At 40.5% G+C, this 26,837-nt stretch overlaps 1 protein-coding gene and 1 long non-coding RNA gene across 3 annotated transcripts in view; one reads left to right on the top strand and one right to left on the bottom strand.

Moving 5' to 3' along the window:
* Nucleotides 1–26,837, top strand: part of mtor (mechanistic target of rapamycin kinase) — a 169,998-nt gene that overhangs the window by 36,165 nt on the left and 106,996 nt on the right. For both annotated transcript variants that reach the window (XM_088006846.1, XM_088006845.1), the window contains exons 19-28: nt 8,283–8,533; nt 8,620–8,706; nt 13,876–14,043; nt 20,124–20,236; nt 21,130–21,292; nt 21,521–21,613; nt 21,904–22,050; nt 22,409–22,551; nt 23,732–23,894; nt 24,817–24,962. In XM_088006846.1, coding sequence (XP_087862972.1) covers nt 8,283–8,533; nt 8,620–8,706; nt 13,876–14,043; nt 20,124–20,236; nt 21,130–21,292; nt 21,521–21,613; nt 21,904–22,050; nt 22,409–22,551; nt 23,732–23,894; nt 24,817–24,962 — 1,474 coding nt within the window. The remainder of the gene's footprint in view (nt 1–8,282; nt 8,534–8,619; nt 8,707–13,875; nt 14,044–20,123; nt 20,237–21,129; nt 21,293–21,520; nt 21,614–21,903; nt 22,051–22,408; nt 22,552–23,731; nt 23,895–24,816; nt 24,963–26,837) is intronic.
* Nucleotides 18,322–19,515, bottom strand: LOC106934107 (uncharacterized). The gene is made up of 2 exons (XR_015763683.1): nt 19,110–19,515; nt 18,322–18,465 (listed from the first exon to the last, which is right to left on the bottom strand). It is a non-coding gene; the product is annotated as an uncharacterized LOC106934107 (long non-coding RNA).

Raw genomic sequence — 26,837 nt, 5'->3', positions numbered from 1 at the left:
TCACCACATATAAGTGTGTTTACAAGCTTTGTTCCTCTTGAATAGCGTTGGATTCTGATGGGATTCCAGCAATATTGGGTTACTTCACCTCAGGTGAATTTAAACCCAGCCATTTAATTCAAGGATTTTCAAGACATTTCTGCTTGTTTATGATCTGTGGTGTAAAATCACTACAGAAGTATTTGATTAGATTGTGACATCACAATAAAATAAAGTATCCTGTAAAAAAAACATTAACCACAGAGAATAAAACATAGATTAATAAAATGCAAATAATTTTTTTGTATTGGTATATTCACAAGGATGTCTTGTATTTTGTTTGTAAAAGTCCACGGAGTAAAAAATATCTGGGTCACAACTTTTACCCGAACTTATAAAAAAAAAAGAGACACACGGGTTTGACAGAGGTGGGTGTGGCAGCACGGTGTGAGAAGACGCCGAATGTCGGACCGGTGGAGCTCCAGAGATTAGCCTGGAGAAACATACTTCCTGGATTGTTAGAGGAAAAGCTAAGCTTGATCCACTGCCGAAGGAATTAAAAAGACTTCTGGATGCAAGATAAAAGCCACACGGGGCAAGGACCGGACCCGATACCTGGAGAGACTTGGGCGAAGGACGCTCCAAGCCTGACGAAGGAGACCGCCCGGGTATACAATCGCCGACCCGGTGAGACGTTTCCATATTTTTCTTTATTGCTTTTTTTGAACAAAGACTGTTGGGCCCCAACGTCGATTTTTTTTTTTTTTTTTTTTTTTGTATGCACACGGATCCTTATTTTTGAATGCCTAATTGTGGACTTTTCGTTGGACAATTATTGAAATATCCCCTTTGTTTTGATTCAGAGACTGTGCTGTAGATTTTATGTGTGGTTGTTAAATTGTAAAAAAATGAAAGAGTGACAGAACTAATGCAGTGATTCCAGTGGAACAGCTGATTTTTGGTTATTAAATGTAGCATGCCACTCCCAGCTGCATCCTTAGGCTGACATGTCAGATGGTTTTCTTTTATTTCATTCAAATCGTTCTTTCTAGTTTTGATTATGAAAGGCAACAGTCATACTTATTTCTAAATTTTCATAAAAATAATTCAAAGAACACTCTTGAGCGCGTACAATCTTTCGTTTAGACGGGGATTTGTTACAAGATGATGTCATTAAAAGATAATTTGTCAGGTTTGACTTATGGAAAATATCGCAGAGCAGGACTCAAAATTAAAGTCCTGAGTAAAACGAAGTTTTTTCTCATTTTCCTCCAGCTGGTTTTTTAAAGACGAAACAATTTCTGTAGGACTGAACCGCAGAGATGATTGATTAGGCCCTACGACGATGTATGTTTGCAATAAAGCAGTTATTCATTAGTCAGGCCAGACCTACTGCAGTCCAATGTTAAACCTGGAGGGGACTGCTTATGGTTTTAGTCATGTGAATTGCTTAATGTATCTTATATAAACCATTAGAATCTTATCTGTCCAAACACACTTGCTTGCAGATATCCCATGACTCATCTTATAAATCTGCACGTCATTAGAAATAACACTGAGGGGATGTTTATCTTCACGGTCAAGACAGGAAACCGTTATTGGACACTCATAATCCTGACTCTGAAAGGCTAAAAGATTTGTAATTTGTTTAAATCTTTATTGATTTAAATTCAATCCCATTCCTACTTTATCTCCCCCAGTTTAACAGTGAAAGTCTCTTGCTTCCCCTGAGTGAACAAGTTCGAAAAGAGTTAATCTTTTTATCAGTCAGTGACAATAACTTCTATCTTTCACTGTCCTGTCAGACAAAAATGGCTCAGCCTGAACACCAGCAGGTCATTAACAGTTTATTTTGGTGATCCAACATGCTGATCGGCAGTGTTGTAGTACTCGAGATCGGTCATCAGTCATTTTTTGATGGTCTCGGTCTCGGGCGCTGAGGACTCGGCATTTTATTTCAAGACCAGTTGAGACCGCAACTGTGAAAATATCACTAAACGTACAGCGTACTATCCACTTTATTTGTTGACATCTTTGTTTTCACTGGATGCAAAACGCACCGATTAAAATCCAACCAATAACGTGTTTCTGTTACTCCCCTCCCCTCCCTTCACTCGCACGCGGCGCTCTGAGACATGCGCAGTTGTTTTCTCTGAGCGGCAGACGATGTCTGTCTAATCGTCAGTAATGGAATAGCGCTGCATAAATGATAAGAAATCCGATGGCCACAGCTAAGTCAGCAGGCTTCACTTTCACAGACGGTGGGGACAACGTCTAACTTTTTTCGTCATTTAGAAAAGTAGCTCAAAGAAAGGTAAGCTCCGTTGACGTGATGTTAGCAAAGCTAGCTGAACCTACTGCTAGCTTTGAGACACGTTATTTGTTATGTAAAAAAGTTGTCACTCACTGTGCTGAATTATTGTGCGGAGGTGTTGACTGACTTGTCGCATATATGGGACAATGCTGTGTCCAAAAGTCTGTAATATAGTGATGCGACATTCAGGAACAGTACAATTAATCTGCTCGTCTCTTTACTTATTAGATAGGACTGGAGTGTCGCTGAGAGCCGTTGTTCTATCAGATGGCCATACGCTGTCAGGATAGCATACATGCAGTGAGTACCATGCCCGCGCATGCGCATTAAGAAGTCCGACCGTCAGTGGAGTTGTCAGTTCAGCAGAGGCAACAAGTTATGACGAAAATAAGTCATTAAATTTTTTATAATATGATATATGATAACTAGATAGATATACATGCGTTGTCGTGGTTTCAAAGTGTATTTAAAGCAGAGTCTAGCTGCAGCTGCAGTCAACTACAACACATGCCCATGTAAAACTCATTAACCTACCTGACCGCTAAGTTAGTATGACATACACATGTTAATAACAAAGTGTATGATGGTCATGATTCTATGTTGCTGATTAAATAAAATGGTAATGACAGCGTATACATGTCTGAGCTAAGCTATGACTATCTGACAATGTATGCTGATCTGACAGAACACCATTGTTCTATCAGATTACCGTATGCTGTCAGAATAGCATACATGCAGTGAGTACCATGCCTGCGTGTGCGCATTAAGAAGTCCGACAGTCAGAGGAGTTGTCAGTTCACCATACGCAACAGGTTATGATGAAAATAAGTCATTAAATTGTTTTCAATGATAACTATATAGATAATACATGCGTTGTCGTGGTTTCAAAGTGTATGTAAAGCAAGGTGCAGCTTCAGTCAACTATAATACACGCCCGTGTAAAACTCATTAACCTACTTAACAACTAAGTCAGGATGCCATACAAGTGTTAATAAGGTGTATGATGATCTACGTCATGATTATATGTTGCTAATTAAGTAAAATGATATGGTAATGACGTGTCTGACAGATATAGCCGTGAGTACGTTCGAAGCGTATGACGATCTGACAGCGTATGCTGACCTGATAGAACACTCTTTTCAAGAACAAATTCTTGTAATGCTCTGCATACACTGCAGTAGCTATCATTATTTAATTATGTACATTGATATTTTTTTAATTAACAAATAAATAAAACACAAGAATGAAAGAGCATGCAGAGCATGCACATTGCTCTTTGATTGTTTTTATTCAAAGTGGCAGCTGTAATGTGTGCCATGGTGTCAGACTGCCTGGCTTCATGTAGTGGGAGAGAGGGTGAGAACAGTCACGATGAGCGCCTTGTGCATGGTTACTTCTTGCTTGTGCTCCTTGGTCAGTGTTCATAGTTGAGCATTATTTACCGTCAGGGCATTGCCTTAATTGCTATGTTTAATGGTACAGAGAGTGGTGGTTTATGACATGAGCAAAATAGGTAAAGGCCCAGGGCGTTATCTTTTTAGGGATAGCATCAGACCACCGCGGATTGTAGCACAGAGATGGAAGCAAAGCAGAACAAATAGTTTGTTCTGCTTTTAATATTGGTAAAATTTATCAAGTATTTAATATCTAGGTCTTTTATGGGAATACGGATCTTTCAGATCAGTTTGAGAAGCAATTTTGATCATATTTCACATTTTATTGTGTCATATAGCGCGGGGTGTTGGTCTTGGTCTTGACTCGGTCTCGACTTTCCTCAGTCTTGGTCTTGACTTGGTCTCGGACCCTAAAAGTCTTGGTCTTGTCTCGGTCTCGATACACTCTGGTCTTGGTCTTGTCTTGGTCTCGGGTTAGGTGGTCTTGACCACAACACTGCTGATTGGTACCGTAGGATTTGTTCTTAACGTGCTTTGCAAAAGTATTCACACCCCTTAAATCAGAGGTGTCCAAACTTTTTCGCCACAGAATTCAATTAATTAAAATGAGGGAAAAAAATGTCCATTGTGATTTTTTCCCCCTCAGTTTTCCTACTCAATATAAACATTTCTATAAAATCTGTATATAATTAATGATCCAAAACATAAAAATGACTTAAGACTGTTGTCTTGTTAAAACGAAAACAGATAAACATTTTTTGGGTCATAAATTGTTTTCTTTACTGTTGGTGAAATCTTTACCACTCTTGCCTTGTGGATCAGGGGCCCAACAAAAATAATTTCAAGGGGACAAATGGCCCCCGCGCCACACTTTGGACACCTCTGTCTTAAACGTTCCCACATTATGACATTCAACAACCTATTTTATTTACTTATTTTGTGATAGGACACCACTAAATAGTTTTTCCTGTATAATTATAAAGCAGATTATATTTTTTACATGTTTAAAAAAATCCTTGTACTTTTGTAAAAAAAAGAAAAAAGTCAAAAAATCTACATAGCCCCCTTAACTCAAGTACTGCGAAACAACATTAAGTATTTTCTTTAGCACAGCGATTAATAATTCAATCTGTGTGTAATTTAATCCCAATATCAATCTAGCCGTTCTGTGAAGTCTTGAGTGTTTTGTTAGAGAACATTAAAGCAGTGGTCCCCAACCTTTTTATTACCACGGACCGGTCAAGACTTGGAAAATTTTGCTGCGGCCCGGGGGTGCGGGGTGGAACCGTCAGATAAGGCTTCTGCATGTTGGTGTTCCCGCTAAATCCTGAATACTGAATATACCTAACTTAGGTTGTCTTGGCCTTTTTATCGCAGCCTGTGGGGTTTACCCTGACTAGGAACAAGAATACAACCTGCTGAAGTGACAGGTAGCCAATCAGAAAGCGCGGTGATGTAAGAACAGAGGGGAATCCCAAACAGCTCACATATCGCGCAACAATGAGTCTGGTGGATATCGGAGATGATATGTAGAAATGTTTATTATTTCCACATATCATAAAGGTCGTTATTATATATGTTTGTTTATTCAGTTAAAAATGTTAACTATGAAAAAACATAGTCACCTCCAAATCATAGTGCAGCAAATAGAGCCCTGCTCCCGTCGTCTTTTATCCACCGCCTTTTCTTTTTGTTTCGTCTTTTATCTCTTAAAGTGACTCCACAAACTGTCACTATTGCTTCTACATCGTCATCCGTGCTTGGTTATTCTAAATTCCCGTATGCTCTGTTGGGGGTTTTGTGGATTTTCTTCTGGAATCACGATGTTTTTGACTGGAATCGGTTTGTGTGGTGTGTATATCCTGCTTTGGACACACGAACCGATCGATCCTGTTGTACTTTTATCAGCTCTGTGATCACAGAGGTTTGGAGAATCGGCCGACAATCCTTAAATGTTGCCGTCTAAACCAGACTTAAGACTCACAAGCTCTACTCATCTCCTCTCGACCACTGCCCAAATGCTCTCTGACTCTGGTCGCTATGGTAACGTTTACATATCCCTTCAAAATAAGATACAGATGCGCCACAAAAACGAGCATTTTACTTTTGTGATAATTTTAACTCACGATAATGACTAACGGGAGCCCTGAGCTTGTTTCTCTGCAACGAAACGGTCCCATCTGGGAGTGATGGGAGACAATGACACCCGAAGTGTTGCTTATATCCACAGCTTGCTTGGTCTCTACGTGGCGAAGCAGTTTGAAGCTTCATTGCCTCATTGGCAGCCGGTCGCCTCATGTTATGCAGAGCGGACTTGTAATGTGGGACTCACCTACCGGTCCGGGATAAATCCATCCTCCTGTCTCTTCTCTGGGCCTTTTCCCCTTTGCAAAGAAACTTTCCAAAGACATCTGATCCGTTTCTTACTCATTTTGCTGCTTGTGGGCTCAGTGTTGGCGCGCAAGTAACTGAGAGAATCTGGTTAAAGGATTTTCAAAATAAAAGATCCTCCAGATTCAAATAAATCATAAAATGGAAATATTTAATCATTTCTTGCGCGGCCCTGTACCAATTGGTCCCACTTTTTGCGCCACTGGGACCGGGGGTTGGGGACCACTGCATTAAAGCACAAACAGTATCATGAATGCCAAGAAAGGTCAGTGGGAAAGTTATAGAGATGTTTAGTGGGTTGGAAAGCAACATAAAAACCTTTAAATGTGTCATGGAGGACTGTTTCATCAATTATTAAAAAATGTCAACTGCATGGTACAACTGCAATCAGCTAAATCAGACATTTAATCTGATTTAGCTTCTGGTGTCAACTTTTTAGGAGATTTTGAAAGTCATCCATCATCAGGTCATGAAAGATTTAAATAAAATCCAATGAAGTTTGTGGTTGTGATAAAACAGTGTGAAAAACGGAGTATAGATAGATTTGCAGGGTAATGTGCTGTTATTGTTTGATGGTGTAACTAAGCAAGCATGGCCTCCAACAGGCTTTACTACTCTTTACATCAATCTGTGTGGAATAAATATCTAACTGCAGAAACTGGTTAGACTGGTTTAGCTTGTAAATAACAGCCAAACTTCTCATGGTTCTTCCAGAGGATTTGACTGGAAATTTTCTGCTTTCACGAAAAGCCCATCATGTATGATATCTTGAAAATTCACGGTATCAACGGTAAAAACGTCCCATCTGTCTTTTTGCCATTCGAAACCATACCAGGCCTCCTCTTCTCTCATCCACTCCAAGTATGACCTTGGACTGCACAGTAATGGTTTTCCCAGTTTGTTCTTGAACTAAATGGACTGAGACCAGAACTGGAGGTTGTATATCTCTTGGCGGGCTTGTCAGGGTCACCGTCTGGGGCATGATAGCTCACTTCTGAATGCGAGAAGAGCCTGGATATATTCGTTGCATCACCTGACTTCAAATTACACTTTTCACATCAAAACGGGACACAACAATCATAAAAGCAATGAAATGCTGCCTTCTTGCTGGGTCACAGGGCTGTTTTATGTGCGTTATTATGGCGCTGGAACAATTCATTTTTCCTATCTAGATGAAAGCTAAATTATTACAACCATGTTCCCTTTCTAGGGTGGTCTGTGTCTTCTTAGTGAGCTGAGATATTTAAGCATCTTTACACATCTGTTTGTTTTTATTGGCTTAAGTTTGGAATAATAAAATGGTGAATAGAAAAGCTACTTTATTTTGACTGAAAGTGTCCAGAGACAGAGATGTACTGTTGAATATAACTCTAAGAAGTCTTGTAAAACTCTGATGGTCTGAAGATATTTCTGAACAATGATGATCTGTTTTTATGATCCCAAAAAAAATGGATACATTCAGTTATCTCAAGAAATATGACATCACTGAATGATGGAAGCACAAAGAGATCATTGGTGGAATTTATCATTTGGTAATATTTTGGGATATGTCTATTAATTGTAGAGTTTAAATCGGGCGTAAAAACACATCCTGACCAGAGCCCATAGGCATTGTGTCTTAACCTGATCCAACTCAGTTGATTAACTGTAATTAAAGCCATGAGCCCAAAGTAAATCAAATATACTATTTCAATTAAGAATTTACCGCTTTCATCCCATTTCTATTTTAACATCATCTAGCTCCATTTTGTTGCTTGTTGTAACCGCAGGATGAGAAAAGGTCAAATCATCTGGGATGTGTGATTAGTGGGATCTGATCTCTGCTGCAGGTGCAGCGGGTCAGGGCGGAGCCGCCTGCGCTGTGTTGGTACTGTCTGATTCACTTCTGCACCCTGCTTACTTACTTTATTTTCTGAACAGGTTGAACTATCTAGCCCTCTTTTTAGACTATAAAAAAGAGGGCTAGTTATCTAGCTAGATACCTTAACTCCTGTTAAGTTAACTTCTGTTAAGGACTACCTTAACTTCTGTTTGGTTTTCTCTGTGCTGGATGGATTGCAGGCTTATTAAACAAGCCACAGAAGCATGAGCTCCAACCTGACCCTAAATTCTGGCCAGAATTATTTACTTGAGGCTCGGGCCATAAATCTAAGCTCTTGATTAGTTGCCGGAGCCTGAGTCTCTCGATTGCTCTGTTCCTCCAGCGGACTACAGCACCAGTGAAATGCTGGTGAACATGGGCAACCTGCCCCTGGACGAGTTCTACCCGGCGGTGGCCATCGTCACTTTGATGCGGATCCTCAGAGACCCCTCGCTGTCCAACCACCACACCATGGTCGTTCAGGCAGTCACCTTCATCTTCAAGTCGCTGGGCCTCAAGTGCGTCCAGTTCCTGCCACAGGTCATGCCCACGTTCCTCAACGTCATCCGCGTTTGCGACGCCAGCATCCGAGAGGTAAGCGGAAGATCGGATAGTTAAAAACACTTTTTTTTTCTCTTTCTATCTGATCAGGTGTAATGTTTTACTCTCTTCTCCTGCAGTTCCTCTTCCAGCAGATGGGAATGGTTGTGTCCTTTGTGAAGATTCACATCCGGCCATACATGGACGACATCTTCACCCTGATCAGAGTGAGTAGCTCTGTCAGCTTTCTTCATCTTCCTTCTCCGTTATGTAATCCTTGTTTTTCCAGTGAGTCAGGCAAACAGCTGTAAGCTATTAACTGCATTCATTATTCATTCATTAAAAGGATTTCAGCACATTGGGTGATGAAAACCAGCATTGAAGAATCTGAGCTTTTGCATTTAGTTTCATACTCAGTCCACCTTAGTGTTCAGATAGAAATGTTTTAGCACTAATTCTGTCTCCAAAGTTTGCCTCCCTCCTTTGGACCCAATCTTACTTAAGCTGTAACCGCAGATAGTTTGTGGCTTTCAGCCCATCATGTGATGCAGAGTGACTGTTAAAGCCTATGTCCCCCCCACGCCCCACACTTTACAAATACACTTGTATTCACATAATCATATGGAAAGAAAAAGACTTCTCCTGATTCTGATACAATGGCCTTGTATCAGAATCAGGAGAAGTCTTTTTCTTTCTTGATTCTGATACAAGGCCATTGTATCAGAATCAGGATACAATCTGATTCTGATTCAGGGTTCACTAACCCAGGTTCGCTTATAGGGTTATCAAACCCAGGAGGTTCGCTAACCCTGTAAACGAACCTCCTGGGTGGTGGTAACTCCTTGTGATGAAGAGTAATGGAGAGAAGTACACTGCTTTATCAACCAGTTAATAAAGGGCAAGTGAAACAAAGGATCTATTCATTATTGCTGCAGTTCTGCTTCTGCATCCAGATGAGGGGGCTGCTCTAGCTATTCAATATGTACTGCCATGGGCAGGCAGGGCAGGAAAGGGGGCTGTTTAACTTCACCACAGATGAAGCCCACCGAATGACTGATTTTGTGACTTCAAGCCTTCCACTTTAACAGTTGGTCTTTTTATTTATTTATTTTTTATTTTAATCATACTGCACGGCCGTGCCTTTGTTTTCCAACACAGTATCACAGACAGACAAGAGACACAATATCGGTTCCACCTGACAGGAAACTGTCTCCTTTTTTCTGCCATCTCATCTTCCTCTTTGCCTCTGACATCTGGAAATTCAGGGTTTCCAGAGAAAATATAGTCCATATATTTCTCTCACATTCAGATTATAGATGGAAACACATCCTGACCCATTTCTGTACTTTCTTAAATGGAGTGTACTCAGTGATTTAATGCATATGTCTTCATAAAGTCAAAATAACATCAGTTCACGAATAATAAATGAAGAAAAAATGATTGCATCACATTTTATTTTAAACATATGAGCAATAGATTTTCAGAGATTAGAACTGCACATATTGATTATTCTGATAATTAATCAGTTCCCTTTCAGTTGATTCACTTGGTACTACACATAGAGTATGGGATATCACGCCCCCGCGTGGCCTAACTGAAGACACCTTTAATTACGCCTTTAGGCAAATGACATGTGATGACGGGTGGCAGACCCTGCCTGCATATAAATACGCCCCCATCACAGTCATTATTCAGTTCTTACGCTCTTCACCTCGCTGAGAACAACTAATTTCCAACCGGTGCTTTCTAGCTGCTGCTAGCTAGCATTGCTCTTATTTTTCCAAAACTAGCTTAACTGCTCCTGTTGGTATTAGCTACTGCTGCCTGCTGGTTAGTGTGTCTGGCCGCTGAGAGCTAGTTGTATTTTCTCATTTGTCTATTTTTATTCTCTTTGGTTTTGTGGTTCAAGATGAGCATGAAGCAAAAAATGGCGAAGCGGAAATCTTCCATTCGCCGCTGTCCTCAGGAGTGCGGCTTCACGAAAAAGACCAGCACGAAGCATGCCCCGTCTGCCTTGGAATTGTCCAAGCAAGAAGAGCATTGTCGTAGCCGGACGCTTGTGCTTTTTGTAGCCAGCTTCGGCAATCCACACTTGAACGGCGGGTCAAGTTTGTGCAGAAAGTGCTGGGAGAGGCTACCGTTTCACAAGACCCCATGCTCTCCAAGTCTAGAAATCCGTTTTCGTCCAAGTCTGATGAGGTCGACGGGGCCAAAGCTTCCACTTCCAGCTGGGTAGCCCCCGCTTCCAGCTGGTCAGACCATATGGAGTATGTGGAGGGGTTAACCAAAACGGTGGTAGACATCGGCCTGGTAGGTCAAAGTCTTTTGTAAGATGATGACGACGACTTTTCCACGGTCCAGTGTCTGTCTGCTGCCGCCGCCTCTCCGGTGGGTCAGGACGACATATCATCTTATCCCTTTGCCGGCGTGCAGCTAATAAGTTAGACGTCGAGTGGCCCACCTCTCCTCCTGCTCCTCAAAAGGTGTCCCAGTTCACTGGATTCTACCTTCTGACAGAGCCGGCTGCGGTTAAAAACCACCTGCCCGTGTACCCAGATTTTGTCTCGGAGCTAACATCGTCCTGGAACAAACCGTTGTCCACACGTGTTACAGTGCCTGGCTACGGGCAGTACGTGGACCTGGAGGGTGCCGACAAAACGGGTCTGGTTAATTTACCACTAGTGGAGGCGTCCTTGGCAGCTTACCTGGCGCCATCATACAACCAGGGTGTGGGCGGCTCTGCCACCCTGCCCTCAAAACAATGCAGGTTTTTCGCAACCCAGTTGGAGAAGACCTATCGCACTCAAGCAACCACTGCTCGTGCCCTGAGCTCGGCCACCATGCTTCGAACTTATCAAGCTATGTGCTTGTCCAAGCTAGGAACTCAGATGCCTCCTAATAGCCACCTGAATTTGGAGGCGGATCTGCTGTCCAGGGGAGGCACACTGGTGAGGGAGTGGGCATCCATCTGTGGTTGTGTAGATTTGGCAACAGTTCAGCAAAGCTTCAGTGGAACTCTGCCACCAAAGCTAACACCCACTGTCCCCTATTCTTTTGCATAATGGATCACAGAGCTCCACTGGGAGTGGATGCCCTAGCTCACCCATGGTCCAAATTGCTTCTGTATGCATTTCCCCCAGTGGAAATGATTCTGCCAGTGCTGGAGAGACTATGGGGCGTGTCCTTGATTCTGGTGGCCAGAATCGATGGCCAGCAAAGTCATGGTATATGGAAATAATCAGCTTGCTGGTAGCGAAGCCTTGAAACCCCCCCCCCCCCCACCTGCTGGGATCTCCTCTCACAGGAAGTGGGGGAAGTATTTCATCCACACCCAGAATTGTGGATGTTGTATGCCTACCTGCTGAGAGATCCAGCTTGTTAGCTAGAGGCTTTCCTTTAGATGTGGTTGCAACCATTCAGAGTTCCAAAGCAGCTTCCTCTTGGGGTTTATAGGCCTATATAGGCGTGTTTTTGAACAGTGGTGTCACAGCAAAAACATTTCCCCCTTCCAGTGCTCCGTTGTGGATGTTTTGACATTCCTACAGGAGTTGGTGGATAAAGGTCTGTCTTTCTCCACAATTAAAGTTTATTTGGCTTCCATCTTTGCTTGTCATATTGGCCTTGATGAAGGGACATCAGGTGCTCATACCCTAGCTGTGTGTTTCTTAAAAGGGGTCTGTAGACTGAGACCAGGGATAAAATCTAATGTTCCTTCCTGGGATCTCGTTGTAGTCTTGAATGCTCTTTGTAGCACTCCACTTGAGCACCTTGAGTTGGTTGATTTGAAATTTCTATCATACAAGACAGCTCTGTTTCTTGCTTTGGCGACTACATAACGGGTTGGGGACCTGCATGCACTTTCGGTGCACCCTTCTTGTGTTCAGTTTTCAGCTGATGGTTTAAAGGTCACCTTAAGACCAAATGCTGCGTAACTCCCTAAGGTGATTCCTTTGGATTACAGCACAATGACCATTGAACTTTCTAGTTTTATCCCCCTCCTTTTGCTTCTGAAGAGCAAGGAAGGCTGCATTTGCTGTGCCCAGTATGTGCACTGCGTCTTTACATCAATCGCACTCAGAATGTGCGACTGTGTGATCAGTTGTTTGTGTGTTTTGCCAGTCCAGCTAGAGGCAAGGCTCTGTCCCGACAGAGACTCTCTCATTGGGTCGTGGAGGCTATTTCTCTTGCTTACAACAGCAAGGGCCTCCCCTTACCTCATGGTGTGAAAGCACATTCAAAAAGGGGTGTAGCGGCATCCTGGGGCCTTTTCAGAGGGGTCCCTGTGCTGCAGCCAGCTGGTCTTCACCACACACTTTTGTTTGGTTTTATCGTCTGGATGTGACAGTCCCTTTTGTGGCTCACTCTGTTCTTTCTACTGGGTTGGATTGGAGGTTTCAAACTAACTCAGTGTATTTGTCTCAGGTTTGATGGCTGCTCCATGGGGCGTGTGTATATGTCCCATACTCTGTGTTGTACCGAGTGAATCGACTGAAAGGGAACGTTTATGCATATAACTACTGTTTCCTGAAGGAGAGGAACGAGTTACAACACCTTTTACAGCCCCGCTGTTCAGCTTGGCTCGGTGAAGAGCGGCCATCGAACTGAATAATGACTGTGATGGGGGTGTATTTATATGCAGGAGGGACCTGCCACCTGTCATCACAAGTCATTTGCCTAAAGGCGTGATTAACGGTGTCTTTAATTTAAGCCTTTTTTATGCAATGTTAGAAATGCATCAAAATATGCAAAGAAACAAATTCCATTTTTAAAACAGAATTTGAAGCAGGTGAAGTTAAACTATGCCACTAGAAGAGTTTTTGGTAAAGCATATTTACAAAGTTTTATTTCTTATCATAAATGTTTGTTTTTGTATCATTTTGGCTGAATTACTACTCTTACTGTGTTGTTTCATCAAATGGCCTTTTTGAGTCTGTATTGTAGAGTTAATTAATTGATTACTAAATTAATTGACAATTATTTAAATAATCACTTAATCAAGGTTAAGCCTATTAGTAGTTTTGGCCCTAATAGAGATGAAGATAAAATATTTAAAAAAGGTGAAACTTCCCCTGTTTCCTGCCCATATTCTATTTATTAAACACTATTGTGTTCAAAATCATATCAGTCTAGTCACTGTTTTGATGAGAAACAGTTTTCTGCATGGCAAATAATTTCCAAGTGTATTAGATTAATAGAAAACAAACAGACCCACCATGTTCAAATGAAGAGCCACAGCCAAAGGTAAATCTATTTAAAGACAAAGGCAGCACATGTTTCATTGACCACAATCCTTGTTCTGGTTCTTTGTTGTGTACTTTTAAAAAAAAACCCAGAGATGTGCATATGATTGACTTCTAATTAACACTGTTATGCTGTATTTTGGTTTTGCTCTGCAGGAGTACTGGACACCAAACAACCCCATGCAGAACACCATCATCCTCCTCATCGAGCAAATTGTGGTGGCGCTGGGCGGAGAGTTCAAGCTCTACCTGCCTCAGCTCATCCCACACATGCTGCGTGTCTTCATGCACGATAACAGCACCGGCCGTAGCGTCACCATCAAGGTAGAAGACGCAGAATACTGCTGCATTTTGCCTCACGTTCATAACTTCCTATAGCATCTCTTTAAACATCTGAATGTGTTTGAGTTAATCAGCTAATTTACTCTGAATAGATTTCAATTTACAAGAATCGGGACATATTTCCCCCCTAAAATGAGAAACAGCAGATCACTCAGCTGTCTTCTGAATATAAAAGAAATGAACTCATTTAAAGTTAATTCATTCTTTTGACTCTCCAAGGCAATGTTGTCATGAAAGAAGCTTTTGTTTGTTTACTCATTAATGTGGAGTGGTGGCCGTCTTTGTTCTCCTTTTATGCAATTAACCAGAGGTTTAATCAAATCATGTCTCTAGCTCTGCCGTCTGATTTAAACATAATGAAATGATCCATCCTATACATAAACATAGGATTAGTTTTCATGCTTTTTTTAATCACTCTGACTCTGGTGGTATTTACCAATTCTTTCTCAATTATATTCATTATTTTATTATTATTTACCATTTAGTTGGACTCCTCAAAGTGCTACATGCATTTTGCATTTAATTTAAGTCTTTCTGGCAATACATCTGTTAATGCAGCGAAACACAAATATTGACCTAAAAATTGAACTATGAAACATTACTTCATATGCCTATTACATTAATCAGTACAACACACAGTAAGTACATTCAGGCATATTTTCAAATGTATTAGCATTTGTTGATTCTGCATTAGAAGCAGCAACAGTAATTCAGAGCGTGCTGTCAATTTTTAATGTTAGCAAACACCGTTATCAGAGTTTATTATTATTGCTTTTCCACTGATGATGATAAATCATTTGCTACACCATGATGAAACAATCCCATTTAATCCAGGTTTGTTCTTTCAAATCTACTTTATCCCATGCAATTTGAACTCAGTCTGATCCAATCAGATTCAGTAGATCATAAATTATAATCTCCGTTTTTCCAATGAAACGCTCAGCATAGAGTTGGATCTTGAATTTCCGTATTTCCTGGACTATAAGTCGCCCCCATTTTCCACAGCTTGCTTGGTCAAAAACAACTTATATATGTTTCTTTTCCTTTTCTTAATGCATTTTGATGTATGCGACTTATAAACCAGAGCAATCTATAGTCCAGAAAATATGGTAGCTGCAATTCCACATCCTGAGAAAGCATGGGGGGGACAGTGGAGAGGAACAACTCTGGTTTAACAGAAAGAAACAACGGAATAGTGTGTGTGAGCGTCTTGGGTTTAGAATGAGACCCAAAACACAGAACCACTCACCCTGGAATACTTTCTATGAAAAGAAGCACTGGAAGCACATAAAGTTAATTAAAGCAATAGTTTCTGATTTTCAATATAATCCTAGCCACTCTGTGTTGTTTTATAAAACTACTTGTCTTAAATATTTACAGGGAGTCTGCCTTTTTATGTGAGACTGGGGGAATAATAAACATTAAAAATGCTCTCTATATATCAACCCTTGAAAATAAACAGTAGTGGTATTTGAGAAGACGTAAAGTTCAAGACCCTTTATTAGTATTGGTACATGAAGCTAAGTGCAGACAGCAGTGTTTTAACTAATGAGTTAGAAGTTGGGCATGCTGTTTATCATAAATCACACTCTTTAAGCCGCAGTGCTGGGCTCACATGTCACATTTTATCCATTATATTTATTTTCGTCATTATGCCAGGAGGGTTTTTGTTCAATACTACCGCTGCTACTTTACACCCAGAACGCAACCAGCAGCTGACATTATTAGGTCGCTGTTTTATGTTTGCCGTTGCCTTCAGTACCCATTGAGAACTTTCAGGTTCAGGCTTTTCACTTCTAATATGTCAGTTCAAAGACAACATAAATCTGGAGGTAACACACTCTTCGGTTTCAGCAGTCGCTTCCAGCAGTTGTCAGGGTTTCCCTCCGATGCTAAATCATGACTTTGGGCAGAGAGCATAAACACAGAGCCATAAGTAGCGTAGTCATTCACTTTGCTTTCCTTTGAGGCCTTACTGTCTTGGTGTGTACAGTATTAGAAAATAGAATCTGTAACTTGGTTGCTAGTATGAAGCTCAATCTGGTGAATAAGATCCTGACAGACAGGAATTGGGAGTTATGCTACCTTCTGGAGCAAATAGAGAGAAAAAGAAAAACATCTGCCCATCCCCCCACCACATACAGACACTCACACACATAAATACTGTGACTTCCTGCCGTCTCGCCATGTGAACTTTAGACATGGAGAGGTGGTCATGGTGCGTGTTGGGACTGCTTATCCAGAACACTTCGTCTTGTCCAAGCCTCCTCACTCCCAATAAGTCTGTATTCTTCACACAGCATCGCCTCTACAGTTAACTAGACAATCCTCAGCTTTTACTAAATACAAGTAAAGCACTTTGAATTGCCTTGTTGCTGAAAATGTGCTATATAAATAAAATTACCTTACCTTACTGTTTTCTGAATTTGGCGAATATGAACTGCCGATCTATGGCTATAGATTACTTTGCCATACTATTCATAAAATCTGAGTTAAATTGCAAAACATCTTTTTGTTTTGTTTTTTTGTCATGTTTTACAGCTAAAAACATGAGTATTTTATGTGGTAGACCACTACAAAGAAGCGAGTGATTTTGTTAGGAATATATGTATATATATATATATATATTTTTTTTTTTTTCAAAATAAAAACGGCTCATGTTCAGATTTACTGATGAGGTTTTAGGAACATCTGTATTCAAATTTTGATTTAGGGCTAAAGTGGACTTTGACTAAACCATTTTAACACATGAATATGATTTGATATAAACTATTACAGTGTAGCTCAGCTTCAGTCCAGCTCTGCATTTCCTGTGGGATGGTGGGTTTAGAACAGGGGTGGGCAACTCCAAGCCTCGAGGGCCGGACTTCTGCAACTTTTAGATGTGTCTCAACTTCAACACACCTGAGTCAAATAATGAGGTCGTTAGCAGGACTCTGGAGAATCTGACTGCACTTAAGGGGTGATTCAGCTGTTGGATTCAAGTGTGTCGGACCAGGGAGACGTCTAATGCCCCTTTTCCACCGGCTCTACTTCAACAACCCGGCTCGGCTCGGCTCTGTTTCGGAGTGACCGCGTTTCCACCGGCCCACTTGGCTCTGTTGCAGGGTACCGCCTCCTGGTGGCGGGGGGATATAGCGCCCCACCTCCAGGAGCTACGTGCTGTGCTTCGTTACATGCGACCTAACGCGAGTTGTTCTTTTTCTGATCCAAAAGAAGAAGAGAGAGCTGAGCTATTTTTTTTATAGCCTGATTGCGATATTTCTGAGATTTAAAGAAAATGTGACAGTGGGAGGAAAGCTGCGATGTGGTGAGGAGGAGCTGATCTCCACCTTGCAGCGGCAGGAAAGCAGGTGGCTCAGACGGTTCAGGTAAGCTAACGATGATTTTTGTATTAAACTACGATAAAACTTGTAATAGTGCCGAATATACATGAGCTAATGTCAGTCAGGGTGTTGCAAATAACTTACAAATATCAGAATTAATTCATAATATATTTCAATGTGTTTTCATGTTGGTAAACTGCCGCCGCAGACCATTGTGGTTCTTCGTGCAGCCTTTGGGTTGTAGGATCTCATCAGTGTCTTCATGACTGCTGGTCGGTGTTTACCTTCAGGATGTCCAGAGACCTTCAACTTTCTGGAGCAGGAATCACATGAGCTCAATATGCTGATGAAACATTTCTGATAAAAAAATGTGTCTGTTGTTTTTAACTTCTCAATACGTTTAATTGTGATTCACCTGATGTCCAAGTTATAGCTGAGAACAAATAAAACCATATTCCTTCCAATCTGACTGGTTCTAGTTCCATGTTTTCACATTTTGAACACTAAGAATTTAAAGTTTAAACTCAGTCTTATTTATCACTAATTAAGGTTACAGGTTTTGGACACATTTTCTCCCTTTCTTACATTGAAGATTCTGCAGTAAGACAGATAAACAGTGAGTGGATAGAATGATGATGTATAAACTAGAAACTAACATGATTTGTATTTAGGGTTCTTGTTAATAGCAACCCTGATAATGTCAAAATGTTTGGTTTGCTGAATAACGTATTCAGTTTCGGATGGCTTCATTGGTAATCTACAATGTTAAGTTCAATGAAATATTTATGTAATATAATGTTATTTTCACTCTGGCTAAAGCTCCTCACATTTTGGGAGGATTGTATTAGGAGTTTGATGCCATATAAACTACAGTATATACAATAATGTGTGGAGTGAGCAGAAATAGAGACTTTGTTCACTGAGACACAACAACTTTTATTTTTCTTTTGTTTGTCTCAATTCTTCATGGAGCTCTGCCATCTCTGCTGGTAGCTGCTTCCTCCTGAAGGAGATCCTGTTGTTCTGATGGTTCTCATCGTTCTCCATCATGTCAGCCATGTTGCTCTCCTTCTGCTCCCTGGGAAAAGTAATTAGATGTTATAGCTTATAGCACATAAATGTAGATAAATAACAGTTACTAATGTGGAAGTTACAGACACATAAGGAACTATTTAAAACAGACATGTTACTTTATATATACATGCAAACACTTTTTTTTACCATCCAACCATACAGAATTATAAATAACTGTAATAGTGTAAATTAAAGACAAAATGTAATTACTTGTAAGTTTTAGACCTATGCATGCTACAGCCATGGATAAAATACCACCATCGTTTTCTTCAGGTTTATTGCTCATTCTACAATTACTAATTCATAATTTGATTAGAGAACTGATATCTAGCCATTTTACAATAATAGGATGTCATATAAAATGTTTTATTATCTCGCAACGGGGGAAACTCAGATGCAACAGCAAAATGAGAAACAATCGAAGCACGTAGATTCACGCAAAGATAAGAAACAAGCGAAGGTAAAATGCTGTACAATATTGAGTTATTTATAACTGTAATGTGCAACCGAGTGTCTTCAGAAAATGCGCATGTTGTGTTTGAGCAATAAAAATACAGCAGACTTTGTGTTTTAAATGTCTTCCATGACTGTATGTATGCAACCTTAAATGTAGTACAAACCAGACAGATATATCTACAAACATCTCACCTGGCTGGAGAGCAGCAGCGGCGTCAGCTGCGTCTGCATCGTGTTCACCGTGGGGCTCCGTCGGCTCCGAAGCGGCTAACGAGGCTTTACATTCGCTCCACTACTGACAAAAACGACTCATTCCTCACAGCTCCATCGAGCTGCCGCTGAATATTGAAATCCGAAGCAAAGAAAAAAGCCGGCATCTTTTTTTAGTTAACGGCTTGTTTGTATCTTCCATCACTTCCGTGTTGCAGCGAGTTTCAAACGTTGCGCCTTTATTTTTCTTCTCTCTCCGCTGCTCCGTCTTGTCCACGCCCTCAGCCAATCAGTGAACAGCAGCGAAGCTTGCGTCACCTACCAAACCAGGGCCGGCCCGGCTGGCCCTGCTCTGAAGCAGGACCCTAAAAAGCAGGGCCAGCCCCGTTGAAAAGGGCTGGTGGAAACGCATTTAAAGCGAGCCGGCCGAGCCGAGCCGGTGGAAAAGGGGCATAAGAGTTGCAAGACACCGCCCCTCAAGGACCAGGATTGCTCACCCCTGGTTTAGAATCATATTTCATGCTTTTTCCATCCAGTAGCCAGTAGGTCTGCAGCCTGAAGCTTTTTGGACCTTCCACAATGCCTTTTAAATACCTTTAACTAAAAATGATAAAGAATCAACCAACGTTGTTAAATATGGATATCATAATAAATGCAGTTTTCAATATAAATTCCTCTTTTGTCATGGAATAATTGCACTGAATTTACACAACAGAAGATGATTTTTAGATTTTTTTTTTTTGCTTTTAGATTGGAAGCACTAAATATATATACCCTATATTCACAAAGTTTCACATTTTTCTTTCTTCCAAAATCTAGACATAGAAATGAAACAGTGGTTCTTTAAAAATGACAGCTGAATTCCTCTAGTAGATATTTATCTTCTTTACAAAAGGTTACGTAATATTTGTGATAGAATAAAACAAATTAGCATTTCTTTCCCTAAACCTACAGAAAGCTGAAAGTCCTTATGTTAACGTATTTTTATTCCTCCAGCTGCTGAACGCCATCCAGCTGTTTGGTGCCAATCTGGATGACTACCTCCACTTATTGCTGCCTCCTATTGTCAAGCTATTTGATGCCCCTGATGTGCCCCTCCAGGCTCGCAAGTCAGTATTGCAAATGGCGGTTCTCATTTAGTTTTATTGAATGGCTTATTGTAATAAATGAAGATATTACAACATGATTACACTGTAGATGTTATGTGGTATGTGTATGTTAGCCCTTTGAGGGTTGTTTGTTGTAAAGGCACATCTAAAGGTTGCAAGACTCCAGCTGCGTTTCCATTGACCATAATTTTGACCAAATTGGAATTAAGAAACACTGCAATTTAGAAAAACTCCTCACTTTTTTTTGATAAAAGTTTTTGCTCTAGCATGTCATGGTTTTTCAGCCATATGGAAATTTATGTATTTCATAGAGCTGCAGTGGAGACACTTTTTTTTCACAAGTCACGCCATGTGAACTTTATCAGCAGCAGTGCCCTGATTTTAGGCATTTGCCTCTTTGAACAGTGCACAGCTGGCTCCATGCATCTCAGCTCATCAAAAGTTCAGTTAGTAATTTGAAAGTGTTGAATCCATAGCTCTTCTGTAAAATTACAGACTATCATATAAATATATACGTAGGTACTCATATGGTGCTTGTCACACCAAAGCCTGAGTAAGATTTCCTGAACACACTGAAACATGAATCTCTTGTGAGGATCGACGTTTGTTGCCCCCATCCTTTTTAATGACTCATCACGTGAACAAACGTATTCACATTTGATTTTAATTTAATTTCTTATTTAATGAGAACAACGCGATTGCGAAATATTTTTTTGACGTCAGCTAAATGTGGACATTTAGTGCATACTTGTAATAGAAACGCAGTAACTCTTAGACTGGTGTGTGACACCTCTATTTTTACATGTGTTATACTTTCTTTCAGTTGCTTCTCTATTTGTCTTTGCATCTTTCAACATCTTGCCAACATATTTCCTCGTTTTTCTCTGGGTCAGGGTTGCCCTGGAGACGCTCGACCGACTAACGGAGTCCTTGGACTTCACAGACTATGCTTCCCGCATTATCCACCCGATTGTTCGGACGCTGGACAGCACGCCGGAGCTGCGCTCCACCGCCATGGACACCCTGTCCTCGCTGGTGTTCCAGCTGGGGAAGAAGGTAGTCGTGTTAGCCTCAAAAGCGCCCTCTCCTCTCCCCACAAGCCCTCTAGTTTACTCCCAAAAACACTTGCATTGTTTTGAGGTGTGACCTTTGTGCCGCCAGCGCTGTTTTTAGCTCTGTAGGCTTCAGGGAAATCCTTTTGTCTGCGTTTATCTTGTGGTTGAAGTTGCAGACCAAACCACAGAAAATCCACAGATATTTTTATTTACTCTTTCTTGTTTCCAGTACCAGATTTTCATCCCTATGGTGAACAAAGTGATGCTGAAGCACCGGATCAATCACCAGCGCTACGACATTCTGATATGTCGCATTGTGAAAGTGAGTAGCTTCCGACATATTCACATTATTCATCGTTAAGCGCTCTCATGCTCCCATCTGGTTTGAATATTTACTTTCTCTGTGACACCAAATGCCTCCACATGACTTAAACATGAATGACAGTATCATAAAATAAATATGTTGCGTCCAAACTTTTGTTTATAAACAGCCTCGATGGGAGGAAATATCCTTCTGCACTCATTCATAAAACATGTTTTGTAGCTTTGATCAACGGTTTGAATGTGTGTGGGCTGTTTGCGTGTGGCCTCTGTGTGTGTTGTTTATGATAGGGTTACACTCTGGCAGAGGAGGAAGAGGACCCTTTAATCTTTCAACACCGGCAGATTCGGGGCAACCAAGGCGACGCTCTGGTCAGCGGCCCTGTAGAGCCAGGCCCCATGAAGAAACTCCATGTTAGCACGACTGCACTCCAGAAGGTGGGCGCTTAGCAGTTTCCTTCCTTCAAAAGCGACACATTCCTATAATGAAAGATTGCAGCGCTTAGAGCCCAGTGTTGTTTACTGGACTCTCTGCTGGTGTTGATGTCACACCTAGTAAACAGCTCTGACTGAAAGGCCTCAGTTTATTTCTTCTCAAGAAATATGAATCAACAAATTGGCGACGAGTTGAAATGAAAAACCTCATCAAAACGAGCAGCAGAGCTGAATGGCTTGCAGGTGCTTACTTTTGGAGCGCACAGGGGTCACGGCACAGTTCGAATGTGAGGTCTGGAAAAACTGATGCTCCCACACAGTTCCCAGTCAGCTTTAAATCCTTGCTTTTTTCTTTTCTAAGGCCTGGGGTGCCGCTCGGAAAGTGTCCAAAGATGACTGGCTGGAGTGGCTGAGGCGTCTGAGCGTTGTCCTGCTCAAAGAGTCGTCCTCCCCGGCTCTGCGATCGTGCTGGTCTCTGGCACAGACGTACATCCCTCTTGCCAGGTACAGCGTGACTGACACGTCTACTTTTCAACCTCTACTTCCTCCACAAAGTAATGCTCCTCTTTCTTTTCTGTGTGTCTGGTTTTTCTTTTTTTAAACTTTTAACGACTGTAATAAACCACATGGAGTAAAAACATATCCATAGTGTTTTTTAGGGAAAAGACACAAGTAAGTTTGAACTTCTGCCTGCAGTACATCTGCAAAACCTTGTCACATCTGGCTGTACAATGATCCTATAGATATACAGCTGTGTGTCTGCACTTGTTTATAAGTTTGAATGTATGTACTTTGTGTTATCTGCTATATGGGTCTTCGGATGGAAATTAGCATTAAGCTAAATCTGGTATATTTACGACAATATTGGACGTTCATTAGTATGCACACTCTCATGTTAAATAAATTAATCAACCTTAAAAAGTCTTAAATTTGTGTGTCTAAAATTAAGGCCTTAAGTCTTAATTATCTGCAGAAAATATAAGTTGAGCATAAATATGTTAACTGTGGATCTTCCATTTTGTCATAGCAAAACTATTTTATATTCGTTTTTTTTATTTTTTTTATTTTTTATTTTTTATTGTGGGACATTTCTGTCAGTCAAAAGTATTGAATCGCATCAAACATCTTCATTGAATTCTGTGGCTCCAGGCTAACATCAGCTAGCTGCTAATATTCCCCTGCTAGCTAGATGGCTTTTCTTTCATGGACACAAAGGGTTCAGTTGTTGGTTTGTTTGTCATGCAGTGAGATCCCCCATCTACTCCCCATATTTACATTTACTGTAAATATGGGGAGTAGGTGGGGGATCCTGCCACAACAGGAAATAGACAGGAAATAGTCCTGTTGTGGCAGGACTGTTTGCCACAATGGTTCGATCAGATGTTTGTGACCGAACTATTTCATGAGTTTGGTCACAAACATCTTCATTGAATTATGTGACTCTAGGCTGCTAATGTACCCTTGACGGCTAACCTTTTCTGCCTCTATCATGGACACTAAGCCTGGTTCACAGTTTCTGCTATACTTGATCTTGATTGTAATGCAGCAACATCCCTTAAATTTACAGTTTTAACACTAGTTAGCCTTCTTACTAGTTCCTGCTTCTGCAAAATACTTACATTTTCATGTTTACTCAGATTTTCTTTTCTTTAAACTAAATCCAGCTGTCTTTTCTGTACTTCAGAGACCTGTTCAACGCTGCTTTTCTGTCTTGTTGGTCGGAGCTGAGTGAAGACCAGCAGGATGAGCTTATCCGCAGCATTGAGTTAGCTCTCACCTCTCAAGATATAGCAGAGGTGACGCAAACGCTGCTTAACTTGGCAGAATTCATGGAGCACAGTGATAAGGTAAGCATAAAATCATACAATCCCTTTTCATATCTTCATTCTTGAATCATGCGCTTTATACTCTGGACATATAGTCCGGAAAATACGGTATTATGAGAGTAAAGGCTACATTATTGTATTCCTGTATTTTCCCTTACACTGAAGAAGAGTCACATTGTTTTTACACCAGATAGTTTGGTGAACTTGATTCAATTGGGAACCAAAGCTACAATATTTGTTACATTTTCAGCTGCTGTGATTCTTTCAAAGGATCCAAAGGATCCAAACCCTTTAAAAAACCCGTTCCTGTGGTTGTATGACTTCTCTTGTCTTTGATGAAAGACCGCAAGCTATTTTTCCCACTAGCGCTAGACATAAGTGTTTGTTTTGGTTGTATTTGCCCAGAATGCCCTGCACTGCAGTCCGCTTCCTGCTTTTGGGGCAGTCTTCTTTAGTTATTAAAAGGTATACTATAAACAAAGTTTGGTTTGCATCCTTGTCGGTTTGTGCAATCAATCACGCAGTAACCATTGACTCATTTTCCAGTGAAATCAGCTAAATAAAAGTGATTTTAGGCTACCAACTGTTTGTTTAGATTGTTTGACAGCTTCCATCTTACCGTCTGATTATTTTACTGGAAGAGGAATCGGAGACAGCTGGTGAAGACTTGATGACAGACCACACAACCTGGGCCGTTTAGCAACAATAGCGTCACTCTGAGAACTGAGACTCTCATGGTTTGGTCGTTACTTCAAAAAAAAGAGAGAAAGGAGACTCCTGGTTGGACTGCTACTCAAGCCCACTGAAAATAAAAACTTCAGCTGCTAATTGCCACGTGGAGGTTAAATTAAAAATGACTTATGTATTTTTCCTCGGTTGTGTTTTCATTTGGGGGGAAAAAGAAAGGTTTGGTTATTTTATACGGCTCTGTTTCCTTTTCCAGGGCCCTCTGCCCCTCAGAGACGATAATGGCATCGTTCTGCTTGGAGAGAGAGCCGCCAAATGTCGTGCCTACGCCAAGGCACTGCATTACAAGGAGCTGGAGTTCCAGAAAGGCCCATCTCCTCTCATCTTGGAGTCTCTAATCAGGTTGGAGTGCTGAAAATTCATGAATTACTCGACCAAGAAGCAAGCATATTGAACTAATTCAGCCATTAGAAACACAATCTCTAAGTGAAAGAGACCAGCTTTCATTTTACGTTTTTGTTCACTTCATTTATTTGATTGTAGAATTTATAAGGTGATCAGAAGTGCTAAGAATCTCTCTATAATGTGTTGTTCGTCTGAAATTCAAAGTCCCATCTAAAAAAATTGGCAAATAAATTATATAGTACTTCTCATGTCTCTCTGTGCTTCAAGGTTTTGATATCTTTTGTCAATTTTTCCGTGCAGTTTTCTTGTCTTTTTCCTTTCTGTACTGTTGGCATGGCACAGAGAAATCTGTTTTCCAGCCATCTAATTGGACGCTGGCCTCCTTTTCATCTGTGTGAAAAGTGTCTGGACTTGTGTTTCTTCGGGGCCTGTTTTCAATTTCTTGGGACTCGTGATGATGATGAATGATAGGAGCCGGCACTCTGGTGTTAGCCCCATCTGGTTCTCACCTCTCTAGGATTTCCCATAAAAGACTTTGCCTCGGCTTTGCAAAAGTACAATGAAAGTCTTGTTTTTATTCAGAGCACTGTTAGGAAAAATACTTTAATTTCTGGAGGTATTGTTGATATTTGTTGGAGACTTTTTAGTTGTGTTTGGGGCTACTCTTGCAGTTTTTGAAACATTATTTAATTTATAACCATGACTTTTAGAAAATCTGAACTGATAGTTTAATTCTGTTACTCTTAATTCATTGATTGCAGTTTTATGGTAAATTTCAAATGTTTTATTTTTGTGAAGTTTTGATCTGTGTAAAAATAACTTAGTTGATTCCAGTTTCTCTATAAATAACTACTTTATAAAAGAATGAACAGCTTTTTAATATAACTGCCTACCATAAAGTGCCTTAGGAAAGTATTTACCCCCCTTGAACTTTTCAAAGAATGTTGAAAAGTTGAAACGTTCAAGGGGGCAGAATACTTTCGCACTGTAGCTTCTCTGAGAAGTCATTTTTATATGAGACATATTGGAGGTAGAGGGGATGTCACACTGTGTGTAAGAGAAAAGTTGGTGTAGATCTTTTTTTTTCAATTACTTTAAAATAATGACAAAATGATAATAGAGTTTACATTTTAAATAATCTTTAGAATCTAATATTAGGATGAATAACAGTCAAATTTGCACTGCATTCTATATTTCCTACAGATGTAGACATCTACCTTAATGCCAAAAATGCAGACATAACAGACCAGAGCAGAGAAGACAAAGGACAGTGAAACTTTGCTCTAATCCCTTTAGCCTTCCTGTTATCTGCTGAATCTTTCTCTCGTTCTCTCTCTCCCACAGCCTTGCTAACTACAGACATGCCTTAGCATAAAATAGTTTCTTTTTTTAGTGACTTCCCACATCTCTGTGCTTTCTCTGACTTCATTTCCACCTCACTTATTACTGAAACAATCAAACTTTTAGTTTTTTCTTTTTTCTTCAGTAACAACTTCCAGACCCAAGAATGTTGTTTCTGCCACATTCTTGCATGTTGACTTATCGGAAAAAAAGTTTTTTTTTTTTTTTTTTTTTCCTTCCTTTTTTTGTACGTTTCAGTTACAAGTCATTGGTTGATTGCCAGCTGATTGTGTCTTGTTACTGTTATTCTGCTCTGTACCTTGAAACACAGCTGAAGTTTCTGGAACTTGCTACTGTGTTATTCTTTAATGTTCTTGTAATGTCCATAACCATTACAAATCTTTTAACAACATGACTAAATATGACAGAATCTACATCAAAACTCTAATAAGTTACATCTGTTCTCAGATGCAACTTCATCAGATTTTAATTTTTTCTAGAAGCCTATAATACTTACCATAACACTGATGT

This window comes from Poecilia mexicana, unplaced genomic scaffold, assembly GCF_051168715.1.
Source record: "Poecilia mexicana isolate PSO_F unplaced genomic scaffold, ASM5116871v1 scaffold_7, whole genome shotgun sequence".
NCBI lineage: Eukaryota > Metazoa > Chordata > Actinopteri > Cyprinodontiformes > Poeciliidae > Poecilia > Poecilia mexicana.
This window is presented reverse-complemented; position numbering and strand designations above follow the sequence as displayed.